The 12982-nt window shown below is 39.3% G+C and overlaps 1 protein-coding gene across 2 annotated transcripts in view; it reads left to right on the plus strand.

Moving 5' to 3' along the window:
- Nucleotides 1-12982, plus strand: part of DISC1 (DISC1 scaffold protein) — a 202365-nt gene that overhangs the window by 163663 nt on the left and 25720 nt on the right. For both annotated transcript variants that reach the window (XM_035562617.2, XM_050709968.1), the window contains exon 11: nucleotides 12421-12664. In XM_035562617.2, the coding sequence (XP_035418510.1) occupies nucleotides 12421-12664 (244 nt within the window). The remainder of the gene's footprint in view (nucleotides 1-12420; nucleotides 12665-12982) is intronic.

Consider the following 12982-nt stretch of genomic DNA (forward strand, 5'->3'; position numbering starts at 1 on the left):
ACAGGTAATTTTTGCTGGCTGTACTAGCCCAGCCTTATTTAGGAGATATGTCCTCCTTTTTTGAGTAGCTGTGAAAATTTAGTTTACACAATGATGAATCCAATTAACAAAAAATAAAAACTTATATATCCTTTCTAACTCATTTTTATCCCCTCCTCTACTTTAAACATTTGTGGGCTTTTTTGTTTGCTGTTCTTGAAGGTAGTATTCTTGGAGAGAGGGCTTTCCGATCCTTCCCCTGGTCTCTATTTATATTTTTCTCTCCCCTTTCCCTTTACTTGTCTCATTTCCACGTCTAAAATTTTATTCTTACCTTCTTTATTTTGTTTCCAACTTCATTCCTTAGAACTATTATTGTTGTGTATCTCCTCTCTGTATGCCACTGAGGACAAAAAAGTACCAGAAAATAGAAATATAAAAATGCACTTAATTCACAGAAAACCCATTCTCACCCTTAAAACAGAGCAGATTATTTTTCAGGATATCTTAGACTGCATGACCACAGCACAGATTCTCATTAAATGTTCTTTCTGTCTTCACAATCATTTGCAGTATATTTGAAAATGTCTGCAATGTCCTGCCAGCACATAGTATCTCGGAAATGCTTAGTAAATTTAAATTTAAATAACCTCATGAGAAATTTGATGGCATTGCTTCGTGGAAATGGATTAGCCTAGATTAGCTGGGGCTGGGGGAAAGTTGAGAATCTTTGCTGTTCTTTTTGTTTCTGGGCATGGAAACCATGGGTAAAACCCTCAAAGGATGGTAACTGAAATAATCTTTCTGGAAGTGCAGCAGATTAGAACTTGTAATCATGTCTCTCCAGCGTAATGTGCACTTCATCTTCATGGTAGTCTGGTCCCATGGTGGAGATCCTTGGTAGACAAACTCATGTCTTCTGCCAGGATGCAGCTCTTGGTTGCCAACCTCTCAGTTGTGTCTTTCAGCACCAGCAGAACCAATATTTGCACTCATCTGTAGATGAATACAAGTTGCCTGGGCAGTAAAAATGAGGGAGGGCAAAGGATGTAATCTGCTTCTTCCACCAAGTGAGAAGATAAAGAAGACCATTGCTCCTGTCTGTGGCCTTCACAAGATAGGTGATAATTGCACTCATGGAACCCACTATGTTTTTTGTGGCAGCAAGGATCTTCTTCTGGCTCTGCAGAGGTAAAGAGAGTGCTTGCTGCTAGTGGAGAAGGACTTTGTTTCAATTCCCAAATAAGCATATGCTGGCTGAGGTGTGGAAAGAGCTCTTTGCAGAAGAGGAGGGGTGCGATGAGAAGGCCCAGGTCCAGCATTTGTCTGGGGGAAAGACAACATACACAAATTTTATTTTTCCACTCTAAGTCCTAATGGGGAATTAATATTGCACCAATGTTTATTTGATATATATCGTGCCCAGAACTTTTTTAAATTAATGTTTGGCTTCTACATAAGACAGTAAATTGAAGAACAGCACAAGAATGGCAGACTTTCCAATTTTCATTGCCTTTTCTTCTTTCCCTTTATTTATTTAGTTTAGTTTTGGTTTATTTTGCTAATTCAGGAATGCTGGGTTGCAAATATTTATTTCTTTTTATCTTTTTAATTGGGAGATGGGGAAACTGGTACATGATGGTACTGGTTTATGATAAGTAGGGGAGAGCTCTCTTCCTTTTAAATCCAATCTCAGCATTGAAAATAGACCTTTTTAGGAAAAAAAGAAACTCAGATTTGAGGCCAGTTTCTAACATCTCTTAAAGCTTTTGAAAATAAAGCACACAGTCACATGCACTTTAGTAACTCTCTGTCTGTATCAATTCAGATTTCATCCAGGCTAGTTTTTTTTTGTTTTGTTTTGTTTAAGTAACTGAATTAACTTCCGTAGTTAGTGTGCAGCATTGGCAAAGACAAGGTGACAGAGGATGTTGCAGCCTATTCATGAGAAAGCTTCCCTGCTCCCACCCCCACCCCGCTCCTTGCCTCCAGGCTCTTTGTCTTCCATTCATTTTATCCTTAGCATAGCACAAATCATCAGAGGGCAAGGCTGGGTCTCCCCTTAGAAAAACACAAAGTATTGCTCTTGCTTAAAAAGAAAACATGCTGAAAGTTCACAGCCTCTCTAGATGGTTAGTAATTGTGTATTTTGTTAGGATCTTTTCTTCTTCAGTATGCCTTTTTTTATGCTGCATTGTTCTGGTGCTGGTCAGTCATGTCTACAAAGCTACAGTTCAACAGTCTGCTGAAACTCATTAATATTATGATAGTCCTCTAGGCTGCAAACTTGTGCGTCATCAAGAATAAGTAATTCTGCATCACTTTGCTGCATTGGTGTGCTAAGACTTCTCAATTTTGGAGCAAAAGTAATGTTTTTCTCTTTAATTTGTTTGTTAATCAGCAATTCTAATGAATGTGGGAGGATCCCGTTCTGTGAATGCTGAATGTCTGACATGACTAACATCAGCCACACTGGCTTCCTCATGCCTAAGAGTAGGCTGTGTTGGCATTTTGACCTGGAAGCCTGTACAATTTTCCTTGTAGATGTCTGTCCTAATGTATATTTGCATTAATGAAGGGAAGGTTGAAGCAATGAGCTTTGTTGATTTGCTTTTAATAGTTTACCATTTCCTATGCAAAGAGGCTTTGGCTACAAGACAGAAAGCCACCTGCTTCAAAAAGAGAGTGTGTTCAATAACTGATCTCATCCTCTGATTTAGGGAGGATGTCTGAAGATAAGGTCTGAGACCATGAGCTGGACTCCGCATTCTCTGGGAGGAATAGGGCATATTTGCTGTGTGCTGTAGCTGCTTTGGAAGCTCTGTCAAGCTAAAGGACAGTGTTTTTCATCTTCCCATCCAGATAATGGAGAACGTGTGCAACAGGAGATGCTAGCATTATCTGCAGATGTTTAGCAAGAGCATAGTGTCAGGTGAGAGGCACTCCAGAAACTAGGGATTGAGTTTGATAAATCAAGGGAAAGCATCCAGTTAAGCAGGATACTGTTTTCAGTAATCTTGTGAAACTTTTCTCAGTCTGTCAATTTTTACTGAGCTAAAGGTGAGTGTATCGTGGCCTCAGACTCTTCAAAGTACTTCTCTTTGCCCACCACCATCACCTGTCCCTTGCCCAGCTCTACCCACCCAGCTGTTATCTTCTCTTTGACCTCTTTTCATGCAATCCTTTCTCAGTTGTGGCTATATGATTATGTGATGAGGGAGGGAGAGATGTGCAAAGCTGTTTGTCGCCTCTGTGTCTGTGACATTCAGCTTATGCTCTCTTACCAAGTCCCCTGGTGGCTGCATATAGGTGAATGTACGTGGTGAGAAAGACCTGATCCCTTGTGAACTTGGTGAGAAAACTGTTCAGAGGTGGATGTGTATCTTCCTACTGCTGTTGTTTTTGAGTGCATCCCTGCGGGCAAGACTCAAGACCAGTTTGTGCATTTCTCAAAAGCTTTGTCATCTCTCTCAAGCAGGATTGCCATCAACAGTAGTAATGAGTGTAGAGAGATCAAGGAAGATGAAGATGGACATCTGTTATTGTCTGCCCACTGTCCAGGGGTACAGCTAAATGATCCCATCCTATGTTTGGACAAGACTTAGCACAAAGTCCTGACTGTCACTTTAGATACAAGTGTTGTGGTAATTAAACCAGTAGAAAATAAGTAAAGTATCACCTCCTGCATAGCCTGAGTGTGAAGATGTAGGGTAGCTCTGTCTTGCATGCAGCTGGAACAGCCTTTCCCACTAGCATTTGGAAGCAGTCATTCCTTCACGTGCTTACTGCCGGGAGTAAGCTCACAGTCTGGGAGGACGTGCAGGCCGCAGCTAGCTAGCAGTGTGCTGCCAGCAGCACCACACAGCAACCAGGGTGCCTCGTAGCTGACAGGGTCCAGCCAAGGAGGATCTGTAGGCCCTGCTCTTTCTGCCTTGCTCTTTTGGAGCCAGAACAGGATTTGACTCTTTTTGACCTTACTCAACCCTGCAGCTACAGCAGCTCGTACCGTGCCCTCAGACCTTCCAGGGGAGCTCCGGAAGCACGCGACTCTTGACATCAGTATTTGGAAAACTCTCATTTTTCCAGGTGTGTCTTCCTGGTTACAAAGGTTGAATTTCAAGGTACATTCCTACATGGTGAGAATGTAGTCTCTCCTGATTGTATCTCTTCTAAAAGGGCATTTCTTTGCCCTCTTTTTTTTTTTTTTCACATGCCTAATTCCTGCTCTGTCAGCAGTACACAAGATGATTCATGTTCCCAAATTCACTTGACACTGAAATTCTAAATCTGTTGCCCTTTCAGAGAGGGAATATATTATAAACTGTGGCTTTTCATATTCGAGAACAGAGGTGAATAAAAAGTAAACATAGGAGAATTGTAAATTCATTTTATATGCTTCCTACCACTTGTGGTCAGAGGCTGTAACAAACAAGAAGAGATCAGGCTCATTCTTCTAATTGGTTTGCGATAAGGATGCATTCTTCTGGGGGTATAAATAGACATCGCTGTTATTGCAACAGCATGGATTTATGACAGCTGAGAATGTGGCCTCAATTCAAATGTTGTGCTTTCTTCCCATTGTATGCCTTTGGAAACAAATGTATTTTCTTGAATTAGAACTGGTTGTGGTTTTGAAAGCCACTGAATTTCAGTGGAAGTCACCAGAATTTGAATATTGTGAGGTTCAAGCTCGTGATAGTATTTAGGCTTGCAGCAGCTCAGTGGTTTGAACAGACCTTAGATGAATGCATGGATCCTGAGATGCATGCTTTTCAAAACTGGGGCTAATTCATGCCCCTCCTTTGATTCTCATTTGGGATCAGATATTAAATGGAGCAGAAAAAAAATCTCATTCCAGCAATTCCCATCCAGTCAAAAAAAAATCCAACTGTTTAATGACATTGTGGGGCTTTGTTGTTATTGCAGAGGCTAAAGGCAAGCAGGATGCAGACTGAGTTATCAGTGTTAGTACCAAACTTGAAGGTGCTTTATCAGATTATGAATGAGGTGAATGATAAACTGTGGTTGAGAAGATGGCTTTATGGCCTGCTTAATAAGAAGAATTCCCTGATCGCTTTCTCCTCATCTATCAAAGTTAAGTTTTTCACTGTTAGAATAGACTATTTATAATTGATGCTTCAGTGGAGGTGGGGTAGAGGTCCATTACTGTATACCTTTTTTTTTTAAGAGAAATAAATAGTCCTAAAAGCATGCAGTAAATTTTTACATTATGGATTAGGTAATATAGTAAAAATAAACTGTACAGTAAATGTAGGGACTAAATTGAGTAGTAAATTCTTCCTACAAGGTGCCTTCCTCCTTCCCTTGTAAATTAGTTGATTTCCTGCATTTGACATGTCAGTTTCCATTCCAGCATCCACCTTGCATTAAGAACCAAAGTGAAAAGCATCAGCTGCAGCAGTCTATCATTTTGTGTTTCCAGTGGAGATAATTTAAGTATAACACAGTGACATTGAATATTGATAGAAAAATGACAGGCCGTGATTAAAGTTTTGTGCTGGGTAAAATAAATGGCTGGAGGATTGAAGAGAAAACAACAAAAATGTTGTTCAGCATTGTATGGTATCTTGTTTTTTTAATAACCCTAATCAAGTTTCCATTATTAGTTTTAAGCACTAGAGAAATGGTTCTTCCTCCTTGTTTTGAATGGTTCTTTCAGGAAAGGAAGAGCAGTCATAAAACATATATACATTTCACATAAAATATTAGCATAGGACAGATTTAACACCTTATATCATTTTTTTTCTTCTGTGGACAAGGGAAAGAGGTCATGATTATTAGCAGATTATTTTTAGATTTTGGTTTAGATTCTGATCCTTCAGCACCTACTTCAGTACCTACTTTTGTATCACTGTGAAATACATAATAGACACGGTATGTTGATTTTGACTTCAGTATCACTACCATTGTGTTAAAAGGAAGGTATTTATGTAAGTTAAAAAGGCTTATTTTCTTTATATGTGTATCTCTTCACATAAGTACATACATACATCTTCACACCCTCACATATTATAAAGTACTGCATCTCCAGGTATACTCTGCCCTACTACATCCCTGAGTAGAGGAGAGAAGAACGCCACAATGAGTTCTCACCATGATGAGGGCTGGGCTGGGGGCTCTACTCACCTCTTTCTTCAGATCTGTTCCTGTGCACATTTCTGGCATCCTGTGGAAAGCAGAACCACCGCTATCATCCATTCTTCAAGCTGCAGGAAAGCAGCATCCATGTCTCTATGCTGTGCCATGACGTCCTGTCTGGGTGGGCTGGATGTCTTCTGGATAGGACTGTTGTGCAGAGAACGTGTCTGTGGCTCATAAGGTTTAGATGTTAGAAAAGTCAGCCCAGAACACATTTTTTGAGTGTTGGAAATGTAAGAATCTAGAAGTTAGATTGGGATTCTGAGGACTGATTTCTTGAGCTATGTGGTTCTGGTTCAGAGCATGCTCCAGTAGGTCATTACGCCATGTATCTACAGCAGGGCACCTACTTGTTATTTTCTTCAAACTACTTTCAGTAAAATACTACGTTGGATACTCTGCTAGATACTATTGTATGTTTTATAAGAGAGAAGGCAAGGTTAAAGAAGCAAATCACTTATGCCAGAGAAACATACTGCAAGCTTCTGACTTTGCCAATGAGCTCTAGTTAGTCTCTAAGGTAGGAGTTAAAGAAGGTTATTATCTGACAAGGGAGAATGGAGACCCCTAACCTCTTGGGAGTGAGTCTTGTTTTTACACGGAGAAGTGCAATAATAACGCTGAACAGCAAATAAATGTTGTCACTGAGCTTTGAAATAAGGGAGTAGGAAAAATGTCTTGCGCACTGGGGGAGAAACACATGATCAAAACAATACAAAGTGAATTCATGAGATTTTCAGCTCCTGAGGAGATTGCAGAGAAGAGACATAATGCAAGGAATTGAATTGTGAAATTGAGATTCTATAACTGGTGTGTATAGAGGGGTTTTATAGGATTAGAGAAAGTTGCAGGAAGAAAAAAACAGAAGTTTTTTGATTTCAGATGTTTATAAAAGGTGACTTTCTAGTGTGCAGGCAAGGGGAAAAAAAGTTTTGCTGTTCAGATGAGAGTCCAGGTTTTCTTCCTGTCTTTTCCTGACCCTTTTCTCTTCTCACTTTTATGTTTGCCAGCTGCAAGTTGCGAGCTGATGAGCCCTAGCTGTACCTTCTCCCTTATCAGACTGCTGTTGAACACCAGCCAGACAGGGAAAACAGGGTTATGTGTCTCCCTTTCCCTAGAGCCTCACATGACCCACTGATAAGAACATTGCAGTTCTTGATTTGTTCAACAGATTGGTTGTAGGCATCTTAAAATACAAGAGCTAACATGGAGGATGAAGAAAAGATCAGGCTGCTAAGCTTGTTTTATAAAGAGAAAAGCAAAATATATTCCTGAAGTTGTAAATATTTGTCAAATATAAGTTGAGCTATTCATGCATGACTGAATTAATACGATAAACCAAGTCAGAGGGTTGGGTTTCTGCAAAGAGTAAAGAACTACAGCTTTCTTCCTCTAGTCCCCCGTCAATTAAATATTATTGCTCCATACTTTCTTTCCTTCGCTTGCCTCCTTTGTTCATTGCATGGCTGTTGCCTTAAGAAAAAGCAGCAAAGGCATAACTAAATGGAGAGTAACAAGAGATAGTTCTTTCCCTGTGGTGCAAAATATAAATAGAATTGAGTGACCGAAATACAGAGCAACTTTCCCTAGATCAACAAAGGAGGGGGATATAGAGAAAAGTCTTCTGATTCACATTGCCATTTTCTGTAAGCCTCACAACTTTCCAGTCATTTTAACTGTCCTAGTGAAAATCCCTTTCGTTTCTGCCAGAGTATTTTTGTTGCACTTCATTTGCTGTCTTGTCAGAGAAGGCTACCTTTAGTGTCAGTGAATGCAGTGTGTGACCAAATGTGCCCAGTACTAGCAAAAGGTACACGTGTTCCAGAAGGTTCCTGAAGCCACCTTAGCGTGGCTTGCCTGTTAGAAGGAAGTTGTCTGGAGTGTTTCTTCTTAGTTAATCTCCCCTGGTAAATTAGCTTTTGTTTATGCAGTTTCTAAATAGATGTCTCACTATTCAGCCTTTTAGCTTCAGTCTCACTCTCAGTGGCTTCTTAGAGGGATTTCCCTTTGCTGTCCTTAAAATAAGCAATATATTGTATCAACACACAGTGTTGACTTTGGGGTGTTACAAACCACTTTTAACAATTCGCTCACCAAGGGGCATTCCTAAAAGCAAGAGATGGTGAGATTTACAAGTAGTGACATCTCCCAAGTGTTGATTCCAATTTGCTTTCCAGGAGGTTTTGGGGGACATCTATCATTGTGTTGTGGTTTTTTAATTATTATTTATTTATTATCATATTTTATATAAAGTCTTTTGGCTATTTTTACTTGGGCATGTTTTCATTTAGGCTATAATGTTCCGGAACTGTATGTGCCTTTTGTATGTCTGCAGAGCATTCAATAGAAAAGTCGTGTTCTCAGTGTTCCACTTAGCACTATAAATAGTTTTAGAATAATGTTGTGCTGAGAGCCACATAAAGAGCCCCCCACTGGTGTCTCTGGGAATCTTGTGCGAAGAGTGAGGAGCAACGTTCTTTGGACTCGAAGGAGGAAAGAGAGGGTCCTTGTTTGATATGACTCTCAACATGATTTTCACCCAGCATTACATGTAGATTGAAGATACCCTCTATATTCCTGCACCCCCTTGTCTGTGGTGTCATTCCCTAGAAAACTCCTTGTGGCTGCCACTTCTTACTTAAGACTTTGTAAAGGCATCTGCAACTATAATTTCAACTGCCACGTTATGAAGAGAACTTGCAGATAAGCCTCTCTGTTCCACATTCATTTCCTCCTGTCTATAAACAGCTCTGTTTCTCTGACAGCTCTTTTATCATCATCAGCTTGACCTAATCCAGAATTCTGTGTCCTGATTCTTCCATTTGTGTTCCTGTGGATGTCTCAGCCATTCTTCAAGTCAATGTAGGTCTGCTCATTTGGATTCATTTTGCATGGTATCCTGGAGATAAGACCTGTCCAAGCTATCCATCCAGCTAAAAAATTACTTGTACTGAGTCTTGCATCTCAGTTATTCCAACACTTGTTTCTCTGGCATCTACTTGATAAAAGCAGTCTTGCCCTACCCTCAACCAGTCCAAATGCTGTTTCTACGGCAATGACTGCTCTCCCTCCCTCCCTCCCTCCCTCCCTCCTCTTTTTAAATTCTGTCTTTCTGATCGTTTCACTTTGTTTGGTTTTCTCCATTGGTTCCCTCTGTTCTGTTACATTAAACATAACTGCTAGTCTTCAATGTCAAGGCTGTTCACAATCTTTTCCCACCTATTCAGTCGTGTTTTTTTTTTTGTTTTTTTTTTTTTGTATCAAAAGACTGACTTCCATCTAAAGATGTTAAAATACACTAGAATCCCAGTGTGGTATCCCATTATGTTTTTACAGCAACATCTTTTGTCTTTCCTGTGTGATTCCTGTATGGAGGGATGGAGATCTTAGATAACCATAGACCTGTTTCATTGGCCTCCTGCAAATCCTTAGAATTCTCATTCACGATGATATCTCGGTGTGCTTGATGGTGATTAGACTAATTACTTGCTGATGTATCTAATTAAACTGTTGTACTGTAACTAATTTGCTGTGGTCACTCCACTGTTCTCTCAACGTTTCTTTGAACATCCCTGTCTGTATCTAGCTCTTTGCAATCTTGCTGGTATTTGTACAAAAACTAACACCTGGGACTTGTGAGCCCTCTGGCACTTGGAAGGTCAGAATCATTGGGTGATAAAGGTATGCTTTGTTGTTGCTGGGTCTATATAAATGGATGATGGATAGTGATGTGTTGCGGATTCCAGCAAATTGTTCCTCCCACCTCTGTTGAACTTCCCACGCCATACTTCCTTGGTATTGTACAAACAGGCATATAACATCTAGAGATTAATACATCGTAAAGGATTTATAAATACAGGAATAATATAAAATCTCACCCAATCTTGTTGCATCATTTTGAAAAGTTGTGTACCTGATAAACCCACTGTGTTCAATATAGGCACCCACATACTTTTCACTTCATAGAGACTGCAAATGCACTTTTACAGTGTATTAAACACAAACCAAACTCTGAAATTCACTTGAACTTACTTTTATACCTGTCATAACATGTAAAGATTTTGCATGTTGGGGACAACATAATTTTTAATGCTTATTTTGTCCGTGCTTCTCTGTCAGCTATTTGCAGCCTTCAAATAATTTTCACTTTAAAAGCGTGTTTCAAAAATGCTTCTAAACGCTGAATTTCAAAATATAGACTAAAAGATTCAGAGTCCTTGGACTTAAGTAGGCCTAGATTATCCCCGTATATTTGCATTTACTGGTTGCAGTTGAAAAGTTCAGTGTAACATCATTTAACATGCTTACTTGGTACCTTAGGTCAAGATATATCAGAGTTTTATTGATACAATGATAAAACAAGGATGTCTTTAAAATAAGAGCAAGCTATTAGAGGTACATTCAGTAATTGCTGATTAGTAAAGTGGGAGTAGGACATAATCAAAAGCATGTTGACCAAATTGCTGAGTCATGGATGAATAATTGCAGCCCAGGCACTATTACCCTCTGCTTTTATATATGCTGTTCATCTTCTCCACTGTGAATACTACATATATCACTACCTCTGTCCCAGTTTTGTCAATAGAGCTCTTCATTAAAATGAATAACCAAAACAAGCTATCCACTGGAAATTATCACTCAGGTCTCAAGTGTGTTTTGAGTCTTTTATAATATGTCATATATAGCTGCAAGCAAACTTTTGCAAAAAGCAAGCAAATGGGCATATGTATATCTGCAGGGAGATGTTTTGACTGTGTAACCATGATGGTGTGACTGACAAATACAGAAACAGTGGGGGTTATTTTATGTTTCTGGATTGGTAAGTAAAATGCTGCCTCGATGGAGCAGAGTTGTAATTCAGTGAAGGTTTTTCCCCTTTCTAATTAGTGACACTCTGAACTCCTTGTTGGGGACTGATTTAAGGACTTCATGCTGCATCCTACCCTCAGTAACCACTGATGCGGACGCTAAGCTCAGCTCAAGTACCACAGCTTCTGGAGCCTGGTTTTGTTCTCAGTTTCAAAATACCACTTTGTGAATTTTACATCTTGGTGTCTTGTGTTTGTAGAGTTTAAAAATATACCTTTGTTGGATTAATAAATTCATTGTGAGCAGTGCATCTCCTTTATCCTTTATTCAGAATAAAATATAAGCTAGCATTTAACTTGGTCAGAAAAGTTAAAATCAGATAATTATTTTCCTTATTTTAATCACTTATAATTGCCTACTATTATATAGCAAGTGATATGATTTGAAAAGCACTGAGAAGAAGTATTGTGGTTATTAGATAATAGTATTCAAATCTGTCTAGAAGTGTGTATTGCCATGGGAATTAGCACTTCTGAGTAACCTATTCCAGGCTCTGCCAACGATCAGCTATATTTTAGCAGGCAACCTAATCCTTTGGTTCCTTGGAGACAAGATGTATTAAATGGAGATGTGACCACATCTCTTAAGAGCAGTGTGATGTTAGTATTCAGTGTCATGTTCTGAAAAACTGGGTATACATAAAATTGCCTTTTACTTCAGATGAAAATATCTACTTGGACATATCTCAGGACTCGTATTTGTAACGTATGTGGACATCTCAGAGAGATGATCAATAGATTGAAAGTATGAAGAAGTTTGGTATTTTGAAATGCCTAATAAATTGTTTTTCTTTAGTGGGGTAACAAAATTATAAATAAATAAAATAAAAACATTTTAGGGAGAGATAAGGACAACATTCAAAGGTAGAAGACTGAAAGACAGGAGAGTATTACCAGCTTAATCTAATTTGATTCACCACAGTCAAAGCATGCACACTTCAGCGTAACAAGAAAATGAGCAGTCATTGTATCTATTTTCCAAAAACTAGAGCTGATTTAATGCAGTAAATAGTGTGATTGCTAATACATGATGTTCTATAAGAAATTCAGGAAAGCCTCATGACTGCTGTCAGGCTGACAGCTCTATATACCTGACAGAACAAAGAAAGTGCTGGTTCTGATCACAAGATTCCTGGACTTGTATCCGATCAGGAGAAAGTCACATGTAGCCAGTGTATGCCACACTGTTGGAAACAACATCTTAACACAAAGTTTTTTAAAGTGACTTCTGCATCAGGCCATCATATTGCTGCTTTTCAGTTTGAAATAGCTTGTGTTATCTCTGTGGAAGTATTTGAGTTGCTGTTGTTTTTCCATTGTTTTTATTTTTCTATCTGATTGCAAGTAGTCACCCCACTTGAAATAGCAACTATTCTCCCTGAACTGCATTATTTTCTTTTGGCTTTTATTTCAGCTGCAGGAGCCAGCTGCTCCAAAGAGTGTGGGAAGCTGACTTGGAGGCCTGTCAGCTGTTGATCCGAGGCTTTCAACTGAAAGAAACCAGTTGCTGTGGTTTTGAGGAAGAGGACAACCAAATGGATGCGCTGGAGATGGCTGCTGATGGCCCTTCTGATTCTGAGAAAAGAAAAGAAGGTCAATTTCTGAAGGGCACAGAGTGGGGCAGTGTTCCGTACCCCAAGCACAGTGAGCTGAAACAGGTATCTGAAATACTCTACAGCTGGATTTGAAGTGATACTGCTGGTTTTTATTTTGAGAGGAAGAGTTAAATCTGGGTGATGGGTCAGCAGGGCAGGTTAAGAATGAACTTAACATCTGGCCTCCAATATGGGACATGAATAAAATAGCTTATTAGCTTCTCAGAAACCCTTCGACCCTTTTTCCTTTAACCATCAGTCTTCTTAAAATTTAGAAATTAATGAGGCAGTGAATACAGACTGTACATCTGGATTTAAAGGAAAAACAGTTCTCTTAAGATTCTTTAAGTATTTAACACAGATTACCAGCTATTCCTCATC

The sequence above is a fragment of the Cygnus atratus genome, chromosome 3 (genome assembly GCF_013377495.2).
Source record: "Cygnus atratus isolate AKBS03 ecotype Queensland, Australia chromosome 3, CAtr_DNAZoo_HiC_assembly, whole genome shotgun sequence".
In the NCBI taxonomy this organism is placed as follows: Eukaryota; Metazoa; Chordata; class Aves; order Anseriformes; family Anatidae; genus Cygnus; species Cygnus atratus.